The 14094-nt window shown below is 41.5% G+C and overlaps 1 protein-coding gene across 3 annotated transcripts in view; it reads right to left on the reverse strand.

The window, feature by feature from the left end:
* Nucleotides 1-8555, reverse strand: part of JHY (junctional cadherin complex regulator) — a 52196-nt gene extending 43641 nt beyond the window's left edge. For all 3 annotated transcript variants that reach the window (XM_028125980.2, XM_028125981.2, XM_028125979.2), the window contains exon 1: nucleotides 8221-8555. In XM_028125980.2, coding sequence (XP_027981781.2) covers nucleotides 8221-8555 — 335 coding nt within the window. The remainder of the gene's footprint in view (nucleotides 1-8220) is intronic.
* Nucleotides 8556-14094: the final 5539 nt, after the last annotated feature.

Consider the following 14094-nt stretch of genomic DNA (forward strand, 5'->3'; position numbering starts at 1 on the left):
TACCATAACTTAGGCACCTGTGGACAATCTGTTTGGACAGTAGTTTAGGAAATGGGACTAAGAAATTTCAGCCACATGATGAAATATTTTAAGAACCTGCTGAGTGCTGATGAGGAAGATAAAACTGGGAGAATTAAATGACTTTAGATCTTCAGAAAGAACTGTAATTTCTGACCTCAACCAATTACCGTTCTTAAATGCCCCTAGAAGTATATCATACATTGCAGAAAGACGTGTTTTAAATGGAACCTAAGCAATACAAAAGGTTGGGGAACAAATCAGAAAAAAAAAAAAAAAAGAATTGCTTTGGCTGAGAAAAGTGTTTCTGAACCAATCCTATGAAGAGAAACTAATAATGTATACAGAGGAGATTTGAATCTGAAAATGTGGCTCTTCTAAGAGCTTTAATTACACTGTGCCATTTATACCTGTAATGACGGTCTCCAAGCATCCTCTCCGTCCCCTTTCTAGATGGAAACTATATGTCGAAACAAATGCCAGGTTATGTTTTGCAAAATCATGAGCACGGGGAAGCTGTAATACTTCACAGAAACGAATCTAATGGTTGAAATAGAACATGATACTGAAGAACCCCATTGTACTGAGCTTGTGTGCTAAGAAGCTCAATTAGGTTTCGTGGTCCAGGTCAACAAACTGGAACAAAATGAGTGTGAAGTGCTCCTTCCTCAGTAATCATCTGCACACAAAACATGCACTTCTCTTCCTCCCCATTTGATAGAAAGGTTACACAGACAATGCGTACACAACTCTTTTGTTGCTGTTCAGACAACAGATGCCGGGTCTCCTCTTCAGATGCCTAGGTAAGACCTGGATGCAGAGAGGAAGGGGAGATGGTCTCATACGCGCACGCCATGATATTTGCAGGCTTTAATGGACCATATTTGAGTACTTACTGTACTCAACTTCAAACAAAATAAAATCAAATCTCCATTTAATGAAGAGCCTCATAGTTAGTGTAGCATTCAATCAAAAAATTACTAAAATTAGAGCATGTTTCTAGTACAATTAACATCCTTTGCACTCATAATAAAATATTCAATAACTGGCCATTTTGCCTGTTGAGGTGGTGAATAAAAGCACTGCTATTAATCATTTAGCAGTTATTTATTTGCCACTTTATTTTAAGTAGGCAGTTAAATTGAAACTGCACATGTTATTATTGATTTAGGTTTAATTTAATCCTTTTAAACAGAACAATTATTCCCAATTTATATGCCATTAAATCTTTTATGCATATGAACAGCAAATTCAATTTTTGTTTAAGTGTGAAGTTTTTAATGCTTCTTTAAGGAACTATAAAACTGACAATTATTTCCAAGGATTTCTGAGTTCTAGGCTCATCTTAATCTTTTTATCAGTGGCTTTTAAGTAAATCAAATGAAATAAATCCAAAGGATTAAAAAAATCTCTTTTGCAAGCATGAAATAAAATGGTCCCATTAATACGCTGATGCACTTCAAGTAGGTTGTTTACGATGCAGGGAATTTCATTTATTGTAGGCATCCTGCTTTAAAAAAAGAAAGTAAACATTTTAATAGAAAAAAGTTGCTTTAATGAACTGAAGGCCAAAGACTGTCTCTAGAAGCGCACTCAAGAGAAGGAACTGGATTGTTACCTAGTGAACTTTATTTACCCCAGTTATATAATTTGGATAATTCCAAAGAGTCCCTTCTTTGTCTTTGACAACAGATTTATGGCTGCAAAATAACCGGATATTTGCCCCACGTTCTTATAAGTACCAGCCTTGATTCAAGGACAGTCTGTGAGTTGAATGAAAACAAATGATCTAAGAGCATGTGGTCATAATTGTGATGTAAAATTCTCATACCTCACTTCTCTTATCTTATGTGAAACAAAGCCTGCACCTTCACAGGGGAAATGATGTATGACCCAGTATTTAGAAACACAATTCCTCGCATTCAGTGAGCATTTACAATGCTCACGCTAGGAATTTTCCATGGATATCTTGGATGTTCTTTTCATTCTCCAGAAACGGTGGCTAAGAAGCCTTGGATTTATAAAATTTGTAGGCATTTACATTTCTTTAGATAGAATTTCCTGCCTTTTATTTGTTTTATTTTATTATTTGTAAAAGATTTATCGAGAGAGAGAGAGAGAGAGAGAGAGAGAGAGAGAGAGAGAGAGAACGAGTGAGCCAGGGTGGGCAGGGGAGGGGGAGAGGGGGAAAAAAAAATCTCAAGGAGACTCCCCGCTGAATGCAGAATCTATGCAGGGTTCAATCTCAGGACCCTGAGACCATGACCTGAGCGAAAATCAAGAGTCAAATGTCTAACTGACTGAGCCACCTAGGCACCCCAAAGAATTTCCTGTCTTCTAAATGCCTGATATTGACAGCATTGTAATTGCAAGGTAGCTGTGATGTCATGAGAGAGGCAGTGGAAGGACGGGCCTTGAAACGTGGGTCCCAGTCCAGATTTTGCCACTGACTGGCTGTGTGTACTTGCATGAATCTCTTCACCACCCTAGGCCTTGGATTCCTCCTTTGGACAATAAGGAGAATAGGCTGTACTTTAGGAGCCCTGCAGCTCTGAGAACCTATAGTTTTATTAATTGGATTACATCCATCATGCAAAATTCAGCAATGGTATATAAGAATTGGAAAAAGCATTCATTTTACATTCAGTATATTAAAAATGTGTAATAATTAAAGCTTTCTCTATTTTCACACTTGCCAGGGAGTAGAAATAATGACTACAGTTAAGGTCATGGATTAAACTATTCCTTTAATAGCTTGCTTACAATCCTCTTAACCGTCTTGATAACCTTACAGGATTGTAGGTGATGTAACTTTAAATGATGCTTTGGGAGGTTTTTGATCTCACTCTTTATTTACTAATTTAACACCATAAGCATCCCGATTTTGAAATAAGCTAGAAAGGAACTAGCGGTTGTCTCTGAGGGCATTACACCCCAGGGCACTGCGGCTTTAGCATTTCTGGCAGGGACTCTGCCTTTAATAGACACAATCTATGCCCACGCACACACTTGACTTCCATCTCTGACTGCTCATCTGTTGTGATGGCGCCGTGCCTGCCCTGAGGATTGCACCAGGGTTTAACGACGCAGAGTGTGAGAGCAAATGGATGCACAGACAACAGAAATGACTAACGCCTGCAACAGAAAGTCACTTCTCTGATATAACCATTCCCATGTGATCAGAAATAACTAAAACGCTAGCAGCCATCCCCAAAATACTGTGTGAAACCCCTAGAGTAAGGGGGTAGTGTAATGTATGTGAAGGGGTTGGCCAACCCAGGGCCTTAAACTGAAAATCTATCTAGTAAAGTCCGTAAAAATCAACATGGATGAATGTTTCTAGACACCAACAGGGATGAAAGTGGGCTCCTGGAAACTCTCACAGGGTTCTTAGTAATACTAGAATGTTAAACATGCCCTCAGGTGTCATCTTTACTCTCCTAACCAGTGCAAACCACCACCAACAACAAAACAAACAATCTACGACCCCCGTGCGAGAAAAGTCCGCCCTCAGCTTCATATTCCCAGTGTATTCCACAAAACAGTCTGGGAATTGTGCGGGGAAATCAGAATGCTGTTTTGGTCTTTACTCGGTTTCTCTTTACCCACTCACTGTTTCGGTTCTCCAGTACTGCTATTTGAAACTTCACCTGATTCTTGTACTATTAATCAGAAATAATATATATATAAAAGCATTTGAGAGGAATATCTTAGACCACCACAACACAATACAAATGCGGATTATTATTATCGAGTCCCTTTCTTATTTTTAGACAATTCTAAGCATAACAATTTAAGAATGCCTCATTGCGCCTTGACTCCTGCCCAGGAATTTTTTGCACAAGGTGGTTTATTAGAATATGGGATCTTTGGTGAAGGCTGTTGTTCCCAGATGATGTGAAAGACATCTACAGAACTTAATGAATGAACACATCTCTTTCCGAGGAGCGGTGCTGGGGAATATAGACGACTATGACCCTGCTGCCCAAAGAAAACACGATTAATGTTGGTTTATTCCCAAGGCAGACTATCCTTTAAAAACTTTTATTACTTTACCTAAAACATATACTTTTCCTTGTATATTTCCTCTGGCCTCAGTTTAGTCCATATCGAAATTGTTACAGCTTTAATTTTTGCTAGATCGTAAAATTGAACCCTTTATCAGATCAGCCCTGATCACCTATCTAGATAACTTCTAATTAGAGGCTCAGGTTTTGGTTAGGGGACCATTCATTCAGTTCAGTTTCTGGCTCTGCCGCTAAGTAACTGCATAAACCTTCACAACTGTCAGAGCCTTGTTTCCTTATCTGCAAAATGGGGGTAATAATGCATAAGAGGCTCTTGTAAGGATAAATAAGATAGTATATGTAAAGCAAATAGTTCCACAAATGGGAGCTGATTACATTTAAGTATTCTTATTAAACACATATACTAGGTACTGTACCGCTGCCCTCTGATTTTTTTTTTTTTAAACATATAAGGTTTCAGAGGCCCCAGGACTGAAGAGTTTATTTCTAATGCTCGAGGAATTACATTGATCTCTTTTTTTGCCAGCACTGAGTATCCTAAGGCTAGCTGTGGAGTGGGGTTTAAGGATTATCACGTGGAGATCCTCTCTCCACTCTTGATTCATTCACCGTAGTCAATGCTGCTCCAATTTCCATTAAGTAAAAGGTTTTCTCTAATCCATATACATTGAACTATGGCTTGACTTTGGTGAGATATAGGAGAGTAATTGCTTTGAGGAGGTTCTGGTAACATCAAAACAGAAGAGTAGGGCTCAAGTGATTTGCCAGGCAGCTTTTAAAATTGTTGCTTATAACAGCAAGAAGAAAGGTTTTTCATGGTTTTAAGGCAAGGCTTTGACTAATTTTTTTGAACTACAATTCCCAGAATGCCATCTACCTTGTAAAAATGAAAGCCTACTTGAATTTCACATTGAGAGTCTGAGATCGATTTGTCTGTTTCACGGCTGCTAGTAAACTACTCAGAGCCAAGCAACAATGCACATAGGAAAGGTTTCCAAGACTTAAGTGAAAGAGGCCAATAACTAAACTACCCTGAATAATATTTTTGAGGCATTATTTGGCTAAAGGCTTCGGTTCTGTTTTCCTTTGTAGTGGAGAACTGGTCCTCCCAACATTCAATGTCTCAAGCACTACACCGCCAAATAATCACTAGGGCTAAAAGCCATTCTAACCCTGAGGATGATAGTCTTGTCATTAAAGATTTGTAAGGCAAGTCAGTCTAAGGAAAACAGCAATATTTACGGATCTCTGAATCAGAAGATGAAGGCCCTAACCATAATTTTGATTTCTGTAAGTACTTTTCTTTATTTTGAAATATATTGAGTGGCATTTACATTGTCCTTGGGTAAAGAGCAAGGGGTAAAGTCTGCTCCCTGAGCACTGAACTCAAAGAGGAAAAACTCAACTTTGGGGAAATGAGGTCCCTTAATGGATCTTTTGCTTTGTTCTCCACAGGCCAGAATGCCTATCTACTGCAAAACATCTTTCCTCTGCCCTCATTTCTGGAAAAAGAAAAAAAAAAAAAGCAATAAAACTACTACCGTTTATTACCTAGGAGACTCTGACTCTCTTACATCAGAGCTATGATAAAAACACGGCTTAGGGCATAGAGTCAGACTGCCTGAGTTCTCTGCTCCACCACTCAGTCGCAGTAATAAATGGGTATAAATATAACCCCTTTAAGACTCATGTAGAGCCTTTAAAATGGGGATCACTATAGTGTCTCCTAACAGGGCTGCCATACAGATTAAACGAGATAATACATGTAAAGTGTTTAGCACAGAGATGAGCTCATGATAAATGCTATAAATGCTAGCTATTGTTATGAACACCTTAAAGTAACCTTTGGCTTCTCTTCTTCCTTCAGCCACCATATCTAATCTGTCAACAAGCCCTGTCAATTCTTACACTCATTCTCTTCCCTCCCCAACTATAAATTACCTATGCAGTGAATGAACAAGATTGCTAAGAAGGATGTGCACCCACATAAGCGTACATATTGGTTATCTCCGAGGAGGCAGATGGGGGTGGGGGAATGGGTTTGAGAAGGGGAACAGGAAGTTTTGTCTGTAATATTTTATGCCTAATACATCTGAGTGGTGCCCGGGTGGTGCAGTCGGTTAAGCGTCCGGCTCTTGGTTTAGGCTCAGGTCATGATCTCAGGGTCCTGGGATCGAGCCCCACATCGGGCTCTGCGATCCGTGCAGAGTCGGTTTGAGTTTCTCTCCCTCTCCCTCTGCCCCTCCCACTCATGTGTGCGCTCTAAAATAAATTAATTAAAAAATATATATCTGAAACAAATACGGCAATAAGGGTTATGTGGTGTTTTTCTCTGTACTTTTCTTTAGGTTAGAATTTTGTCATCATTTACACCAACATCAACAACAAAACCACAAACGTCCTCCCACAGCACTATGATGTTCAACAAGTTATTTGATCTCTGTTCGCCTCATTTTCCTTATCTGTAAAATGGGAAGGGCAGCATTTTTCTGGCAGGATGACAATGAAGAATTAAATGAAATTATGGTTGGGCCTTTAAAAAGAGATACTGTTGTCATTGTTGTAATTATGATTACCATCTGGTAGTTTCTTTGCCGTCGTGAGTTTACCCTCTAATTCAGAATGCACCAGCTTGCAGGATAATCTTCTTCAAACAAGGCTTTCCTCTCACAGGTCTCCCCAAGAACCTGTATTCTCTCCCCCTGGTGTAGCCAGTCCAGGCAGGGGTGACTGGCTGGCTGACGCTTTCCCTGAGCCCGTCTTCCTCCCCCAGCACTGGGGCTGCACCTTGCTCATGGCGCCTACCACCTGCACTGTACTTTGAGATCCCTAAGAAGCAAATGAGCGTGATTCTGCCCAATAGTATTTGCAGTGGAAGAAATAAGGAGGGAAAACAGAAAGCAAGAAAGAGACTCAGGGCTGGGTTCTAATTCTAGCTCCTGCAGGTGCCCTTGCTATGACTGCCTTGCTGGGATGGGCTATCGCGTTCTGTGTTCAACGCCCTATCTGGGGTGTGGGCTGGTTGCACGCGCGATGGCCCCTATAATCAGGCCCCTTACGCAGTCCTCTTTCCCTACGCTCAGAACAAATCCTCAAGTGGGGCTTGAATGTGTCACATGTTCACTCTAATTTGGTTCTTGTTTCCAAATTTTTACCTTCTCTCCAAAACCCTGCCTGCCCAAGTTCTAGGCCTTCTAAGAAACTTTCCTCAATATATTTTACCCATTAGAAGAAAAACAACCGAACACATCTGTAACTTATAAAAAGCTAGTCACTGTTCTACATACATTGTGTATATATTCATTTATTTTTGCCTCAAAACTCTGTGAAGTAACTATTATCCCATTTTAATGATGAGGGAACCGAGGCACAGAGAGATTAAATGGACTTGGCCAACTCACACAGCTAGTAAGTGGCAGAACTTGAACCCTGAGGGTCTGCTTCGGACTACACACTTTGTCACCCCATGAAAACCTCTTTCTAATGAGTACCTTTTAACTTCTTCCATACTGTGTCATATAATTTTTTCATTAAAATTGAGTAATGCACTAATTTATCTTCTATTATTTGGTAGCTCATAGCATAATGTTAACACCCCATACATACTGATTATTAGAAATTAAATCCTTCTATGATTATGTTAAGCTGTAGGAGGTAGACCTTCATAAGCTCAGGTAGGATTGTACTCCCAGAATGTATTTACTGACACTGATAGCAGTCCTGGGAGATGAACAGGCCAGATCAGTTTGACAGGTGAGAAAAGTGAGCCACAAAAGAGTTAAGTGACTTATTTCAAATTATACACTAAACAGCAGTTCCTGGACCAAAGCAACACCACCTGATTCTAAGTCATGGCACTTTTTTATAGCAGGCTTTCTGGAATCTCTCCAAGGTCAGGTCACAGCAGTGGAGACACTCGGAATATGGACAGGAAATAACAGGAGGAGTGCATACACCCTTATTAATACCTATCCTTGTCTTTTGCATGTTTTTTATTTAAATAAAGGACGTGGCAAAAAGCCTGGCTTCAAGCTGTCCTTGGTTGCTTGGGAGCTGTCTCACACACACTATGAGGTGTTCATTACCATAGCCGGTCCTTACTGTTGCTTGTGATCTACCAGTGATAACTTACATTTCAGAACCCACTGTTATTGTACACAAGCCAATTCCTTACCTGTTGTCCATGCCATTGTTCTGGGTATGGAGGTTTTCTCTGCCATCCTTCCGAGCTACTTTTCTGCTTGCTTCCTCTTCGGTCTCACTCAGGCTTTCCTGTTGAAGGCTTTCCTCCTCCAAGCTGTCTGGCTCCATACTGTTGTCCCCCCAGATTTGGTCTTCAAACTGGGACTTACTCTCTTGAATGAAGCTTCCTGAATCAGATTCCAAGGAGTCTTTTGAAATCAGGTGTAAGTCCTTCTTGAAGGGTGGCTCTGTGGACCGGACCTTTAAGTTGGTATGATGAACAGGAGATTGAATTGAGAGCTTGGGAATTAATTTACTATGACTCATCTTGAAAACATACAAATATGAATATGAATACAAATATTCTTGATGCTAGGAGCAGTTGGCTTGAGTATTTAAAGTTGTGGCTCACAAAAGCATTACCTAAAAAAGAAAATTGTATTCATGTCACTTTGTGACTACAGAATTCTCTTTAATTTCAATATTAATCAAACATTTAGGTGAGCAGAACCCTGTTACATTATCTGCAGCCTTTTGTATGTACCCTTTTGTATGGGGAAGGTCTACTGGAAAAACTATTGTGTTCTCTGTACAGAAACACATCTGATGTAGAGTTCATAAACAGCCTGAGTAATCAAATACAGCTTTATTGAGGAAATCAAATGGCTGGATTCCTTTTTCTACCTTCCAAGGGCCTATTACAGACAGGCCTGGACAAAGCTAAATGGTTAATTATGGACGGTACTTTGATGGCTTTATTTCAGATACCCAGGGCACCAATATAAATATGCCATGTTCAGGAGTATTCATGAATAGAGTAAAACAGGTTCAGGGTCTACCGTTTGAAAAGTAAAGGAGAGAGCAGGGAAGAGCATGGTTTCCATAGTTGGAACTGTAAAGAGGGAAGCTGTTTTGTACCTAGATCTATATTGGCTGGTTTCATCATTTAGAAGGCATTTTGGCCCCCGGTTGCCACTAGGTAAGAATGAGTAATTTAGGTGGACATTACGTGGAGATCAATCTCAGCTTAGTATACAAAAAAAAAGAACAATGATTAAAACTGTTTCATGCAAAATTTGGAGGCTTTGTGCATTCTGCCACTAAGTGATTCATAGCAGAGGCTGGATGTCTACCTACCTGAAAGGGATGCTGTCCTCGAGAATATTGGGTGGGTGGGAGATTGGCCTGAGTAACAGCTAGGGTCCCTTCTAACTCGCTTAAGGGTGTGATTCCAAGTGAGCCTTTTTTGTCTCAGAGGGCTGCCATAAAGACCCATGAGATGGTTTATGGAAAGGGTGCTCTAAGTTCGTATCAGTTTGAAAAGAGATGATGATTTTGGATGGTGCTTCCTTTCATCTCTCCCTAGCATTTCTATTTTGCTCAGTCTTCTATCTCACTGCCTTTATGCCATTTTTTTTTTCTGTAGGTCAGACAACAGAAACTTTTACCATCAGAGATTCCAGGGCTTGCTCTTGTTCTTTTGGCAAATGCTAGCTTTAATTAAATAACACAAACTTATTCCTATTCCTTGCACTGCTAATAATGTTGACCTCATTGCTAATACCATCAACACCTCAGAGGAAAGTACCTTAACAAACAAAACAGGCGGAAGGTAGCATTCAGATTTAAATGTGTATGAAGTGGTTTTCTTTTTAATTCAAAATTCCCCAAGCTGGTACTATAAATATAAATAATATATTATTGTTTAACCATACAGACTGCTATATCATTTCATTTTAAAAATACATAGTGTGCCCTATCTTATTTTAATATTGACAAGTAGATTAACTCTTGCTTTTTATGGCGTTTTTAGAAAGCAGCAAATCCACCAACTACTAACTAACATTTTGACAGAAACAGTTTGTATAAACATCTGTAAGAGTGTTACTGGGTGAGTTTAAGTCACTGTACGTAGGATTGTTAAAGAAAAAGCTTAAAATAATCATTCTGTCTCAATTTGGAATTGCTCATGAAATCATTCAGTCCCCTCAATTGTTCTTCTTAAGTGAGATAGACTAAGGTTTCCTAGAGTTAATGAATAAAAAAAAGTCCATAGAAGATTATTTTGGTGTAATTAATGAAATCTGGAATAGTGTAGAGAATAGAAAGCCAAACACCAGCAAAGCGGGGGCTTTGGTGGAGACCTGATCTTATAAAGGCATGAGATTAAAGAAGGAAAAGCTGGTATCTCGAATAAATTAGCAAGTAGGCATTTTAAATGTCATGACTGTGGCTCCCTAGTGGCACAATTGTTTTTCACTGAAATTTCGGACCGAGAGAGGCTGACAATCTCGTTACAAAAGTAAACAGGGCAGACTGGGATATTGCCAATGGTATCCAGGGACTAAGACGCGGCAGTTCCCTAGGGTTCCCTTCAAGACCTTGGGTCTCCTCCTCCAGTACTGGGAAGAACGAATATCCTTCTGTTGGTGAAAAGGCACCCTGCTCGCTCTGGCCAAGATGAAAGAGAAAAAGTTGCCTTGTTGTGGAACAGCCCGGAAGCTGCCCATAAGGGACGATCGGTTTGTTTTCTCTCTTTGCCTCTTTTCTGATGGACAAGACCCGGCAGCAAAGGCATTTTAAGGTCAAGGAGGTGACAGGTCCCGGGGGGGGGGGGGCGGGGGCGGGGAGGGTGTCTGGTGCCCTGGGCGGGTCTTTATCAGCAGAGGACAGGGCTGCTCTGGGAGTCTGGGCACTAAAGCCTCTCCAGGTGCCAGTTCCTGGGCCCTCGTCCCTGCCTTGCCACGGTACCCCCCTTCCTGCCCGGGCCCCAAACGCTGTCCGGCGCGGGCTCGTTGGGGTTCTCCTGGTCCCGATCCAGTTTCCTCCTGTCCCCACCCCCAGTCCCAGTCCTTCCCATTTCCCTCCCCCGGCGCGCGCACCCTCGTTCAGGAGGCAACCGCCTGTCACCTGCCCAGTGCTCCTCGGCGACCACGACCCCTGCAGCCCGCATCGTCCCGAGCCGCCACCGCCCGACCTCCCTCCTGCCGCCCCGCCCCGCCCCGCCCGCCCGCGTGGCAGGTGCTGCCTTGGAGACCGTGGCCAACAGAGCGTGCCCGGGGCTCCGCTCAGGGGGCGGGGCCAGCGCGGAGGCGTTTCCTGCCCCGCGGAGCAGGTGGGACTGGTTGTGATGACAGTTCGAGGACGGGGAACTCTGGGCAAGGCTGCTGTAGGGCCACCCTGACTTCCCATCTTTGGAAAACAAGGAAAGGCAGGCCACTGAATGGGAGGAGATACTTGCGACAAATACGGCTAGGGTAGGCAAAGGACTCCTACCAATCAAGAAAGAAAATTCAGTGAAAGAACGGGTAAATGACTTGGACAGGAATATTACAAAAGAAATCCAAATGGCGGATAAATATGTGTTTTTGATTGAATTTGCTTAATTCATTAATAATCAGAAGAGGGCAAATTAAAACCATAGTGGGTATCTGTGACTCCTTACTCACCAGATGGGCATAAGTCAAAATATCTGAGTGTGCCCAGGGTAGAGGAGGATGCGAGGCAAAGAACCCTCATGTGCTACAGAGGGGAATGTGAAGTGGCGCAGCCACTTTGACAAATGGTTCGAGGTTAGCTGGGATATATATATATCCTATGATTCAGCAATTTCACTTTTAGGTGTCTAGCCCCTAAACTTATGCACCCAACTGAAAATAACTGAAATGTCCATCAACAATAGAACAGTTAATTAAAATGTGATATTCCATACCCTGGCCTACTATACAATAAGGTCAATGAATGAAATACAGCAACAACACAGAGAGATCGTAAAGCCTCTGCCTCCTGGTTTCAGCTTAGGTCCTGATCTCAGAGCTGTGAGATGGAGCCTGCAAGGGCTCTGTGCTCAGTGAGGAGTCTGTTTATGTTGCTCTTCCCCTCTCCCTTTGCCCCTCTTCCCTGCTCAGGCTCTCTCTCTCTGAAATAAATAAATAAATAAATAAATCTTTTAAAAAAATGTTGAGGAAAAAACCCCTCAAAATACATATTGTATGATTTTATATATAAAAATTATAAACAGGAAAAATTAAACTGTACTATGTATGGATGTACAGTTAATGGAGAGAACTATGAAAAGAAGCAAAGTAGTGATTGTCATGAAGTTAGGATTGTGATTAGCTCTGGCCTGCATGGGGGAGGGGGGCGTTGGCAGAATGTTTGTGCGATTGTGTTTCCCGACTTAATGCTGGTCACATAGATAACTCATTTTATAACAGTTCATTAAGCTTTATTTACATTCATGTGTATCTATATAGAATATTTCACTATTAAAAAGCCCTTAAAGAAGAGTAAAAAAAAAGTGTTGGGAATTATATTCACATTAACATAGCATTAAAACCGCAAGTAGAGTTGAATAACTAGCTGCAAAGAGGGAAGAATGATTCCAGTTGCCTCATTCATGATAGGAAACTGAGAATTGGAAAATATCTTGACTACTCAATTTTACTATTTTTTATTTTGCTTTTTATTCGAGTTAGATATTTTTTTAAAAACTTCTTTGACAGCAGGTACCTTGTCTTATGAGTATACAACAGAACCTCAACATTAAGAAATGAAAGCAAGGTAGCCCAAAGCATTGGTGCTATTCTGCCCAGCATATTATACAGATTAACATTAGAACCACTGCAAGTGTGCAAACCAACCCCAGGCAAAAGGATTTGTTCCCCACAGCAGCCTCTGGATTATGTTATGGAGTTGTTGCTGAGTCATTCCCTTGTCCGCCTCCTCATCTGCTGGTCTGTGGAAACAGATGCTGTGGTTCTTCAGACCCGTGAGGTGCTTTCTGCACTATCTAGAAAAGATTTGATGTTGCTTTTCTGCAAATGATATTTCCTATGAGATTCAGGAATCTACCAATCCAGCAGCTACTTTCAGAGACTAGTCACACCCAGAACATGGGGTACCCTGAGCCTGATTTTCCTCCTTCCTCCTCTGTAACGGCTCTCCTGATTATTCTGATTTAAAGCAACTAAAAGCTGAAAGAATAGTCAATGATTGGCAGTTGGGGTCCAGTCAGGAGACAGAAGCCACACCAAGTTATTTTAACAGAAATGATCTCATGTGAAGATTTATGAACTGAAACATTTAAAGGAGAACAGGGGTATCGCCTGGAAGGAAGCCACCACCTGCCCTGTTTCTAGGAGAACCCTAGGAAGAGTTTGGAATTATTAAACTTGACAAGCTTGGAGGAAGGGGCCAGAGCGGGGGGATCCAGGCCTCCAAGGAGGAAATATAAAGCTGATGAGTGCTGGTGTCTGAAAAGGGGTGATGAGGCTGGTTCTGGGGACTTGGGAAACCAGAAATCAATTGCTGTTACTGAAACAAAGGCAGCAAAGACGGAGCAGTCCCTTTTTCCTTTTTCCTTTTCCAGCCTTGCGGTCTCCCTCTAGTGCCCCCTACTGGCAGGCTTGACAAGGAGCAGGCGGGAGAAAGGCGGTAAAGAGGGGTTGCCCCCATCACAACAGACTTTGTGAGTGTAGTTGAAGCTGAGAGACCCTGGTTTAATAAGCAGCACAGCAGTAGTCTCTCTTTCACAGTTCCTAAGAATTAGCGCATACGAGCAAAGCCATAAAGTGCATCGTTTTTATCAGCTGTTATGGCACTAATTATACTAAATCTATGTATGAGTAATGCTTCCCAGGGTTTGCAAAGTGCTTTTCTGTGTATTACCTGTTCAGAATTAAGCTGTCAACCCAACCCTAACCAAAACCCAAGAAGAGTGAGAAACACAAGTAAAAAAAATCATCAACATAGATAGGTTAGTAATGCTGGACTGATTTGAATCCTTCTCCACCCTCCTCCATCCACCCCTGCAGCTCCCTACTTCCTACCTCCCTGCCCTGTGCTCTGCTAGCACAGTCTTTCC

Source organism: Eumetopias jubatus, unplaced genomic scaffold (assembly GCF_037043125.1).
Source record: "Eumetopias jubatus isolate StellerSeaLion01/CBP00866 unplaced genomic scaffold, mEumJub1_p1.0 scaffold_13, whole genome shotgun sequence".
NCBI classification, from domain to species: domain Eukaryota; kingdom Metazoa; phylum Chordata; class Mammalia; order Carnivora; family Otariidae; genus Eumetopias; species Eumetopias jubatus.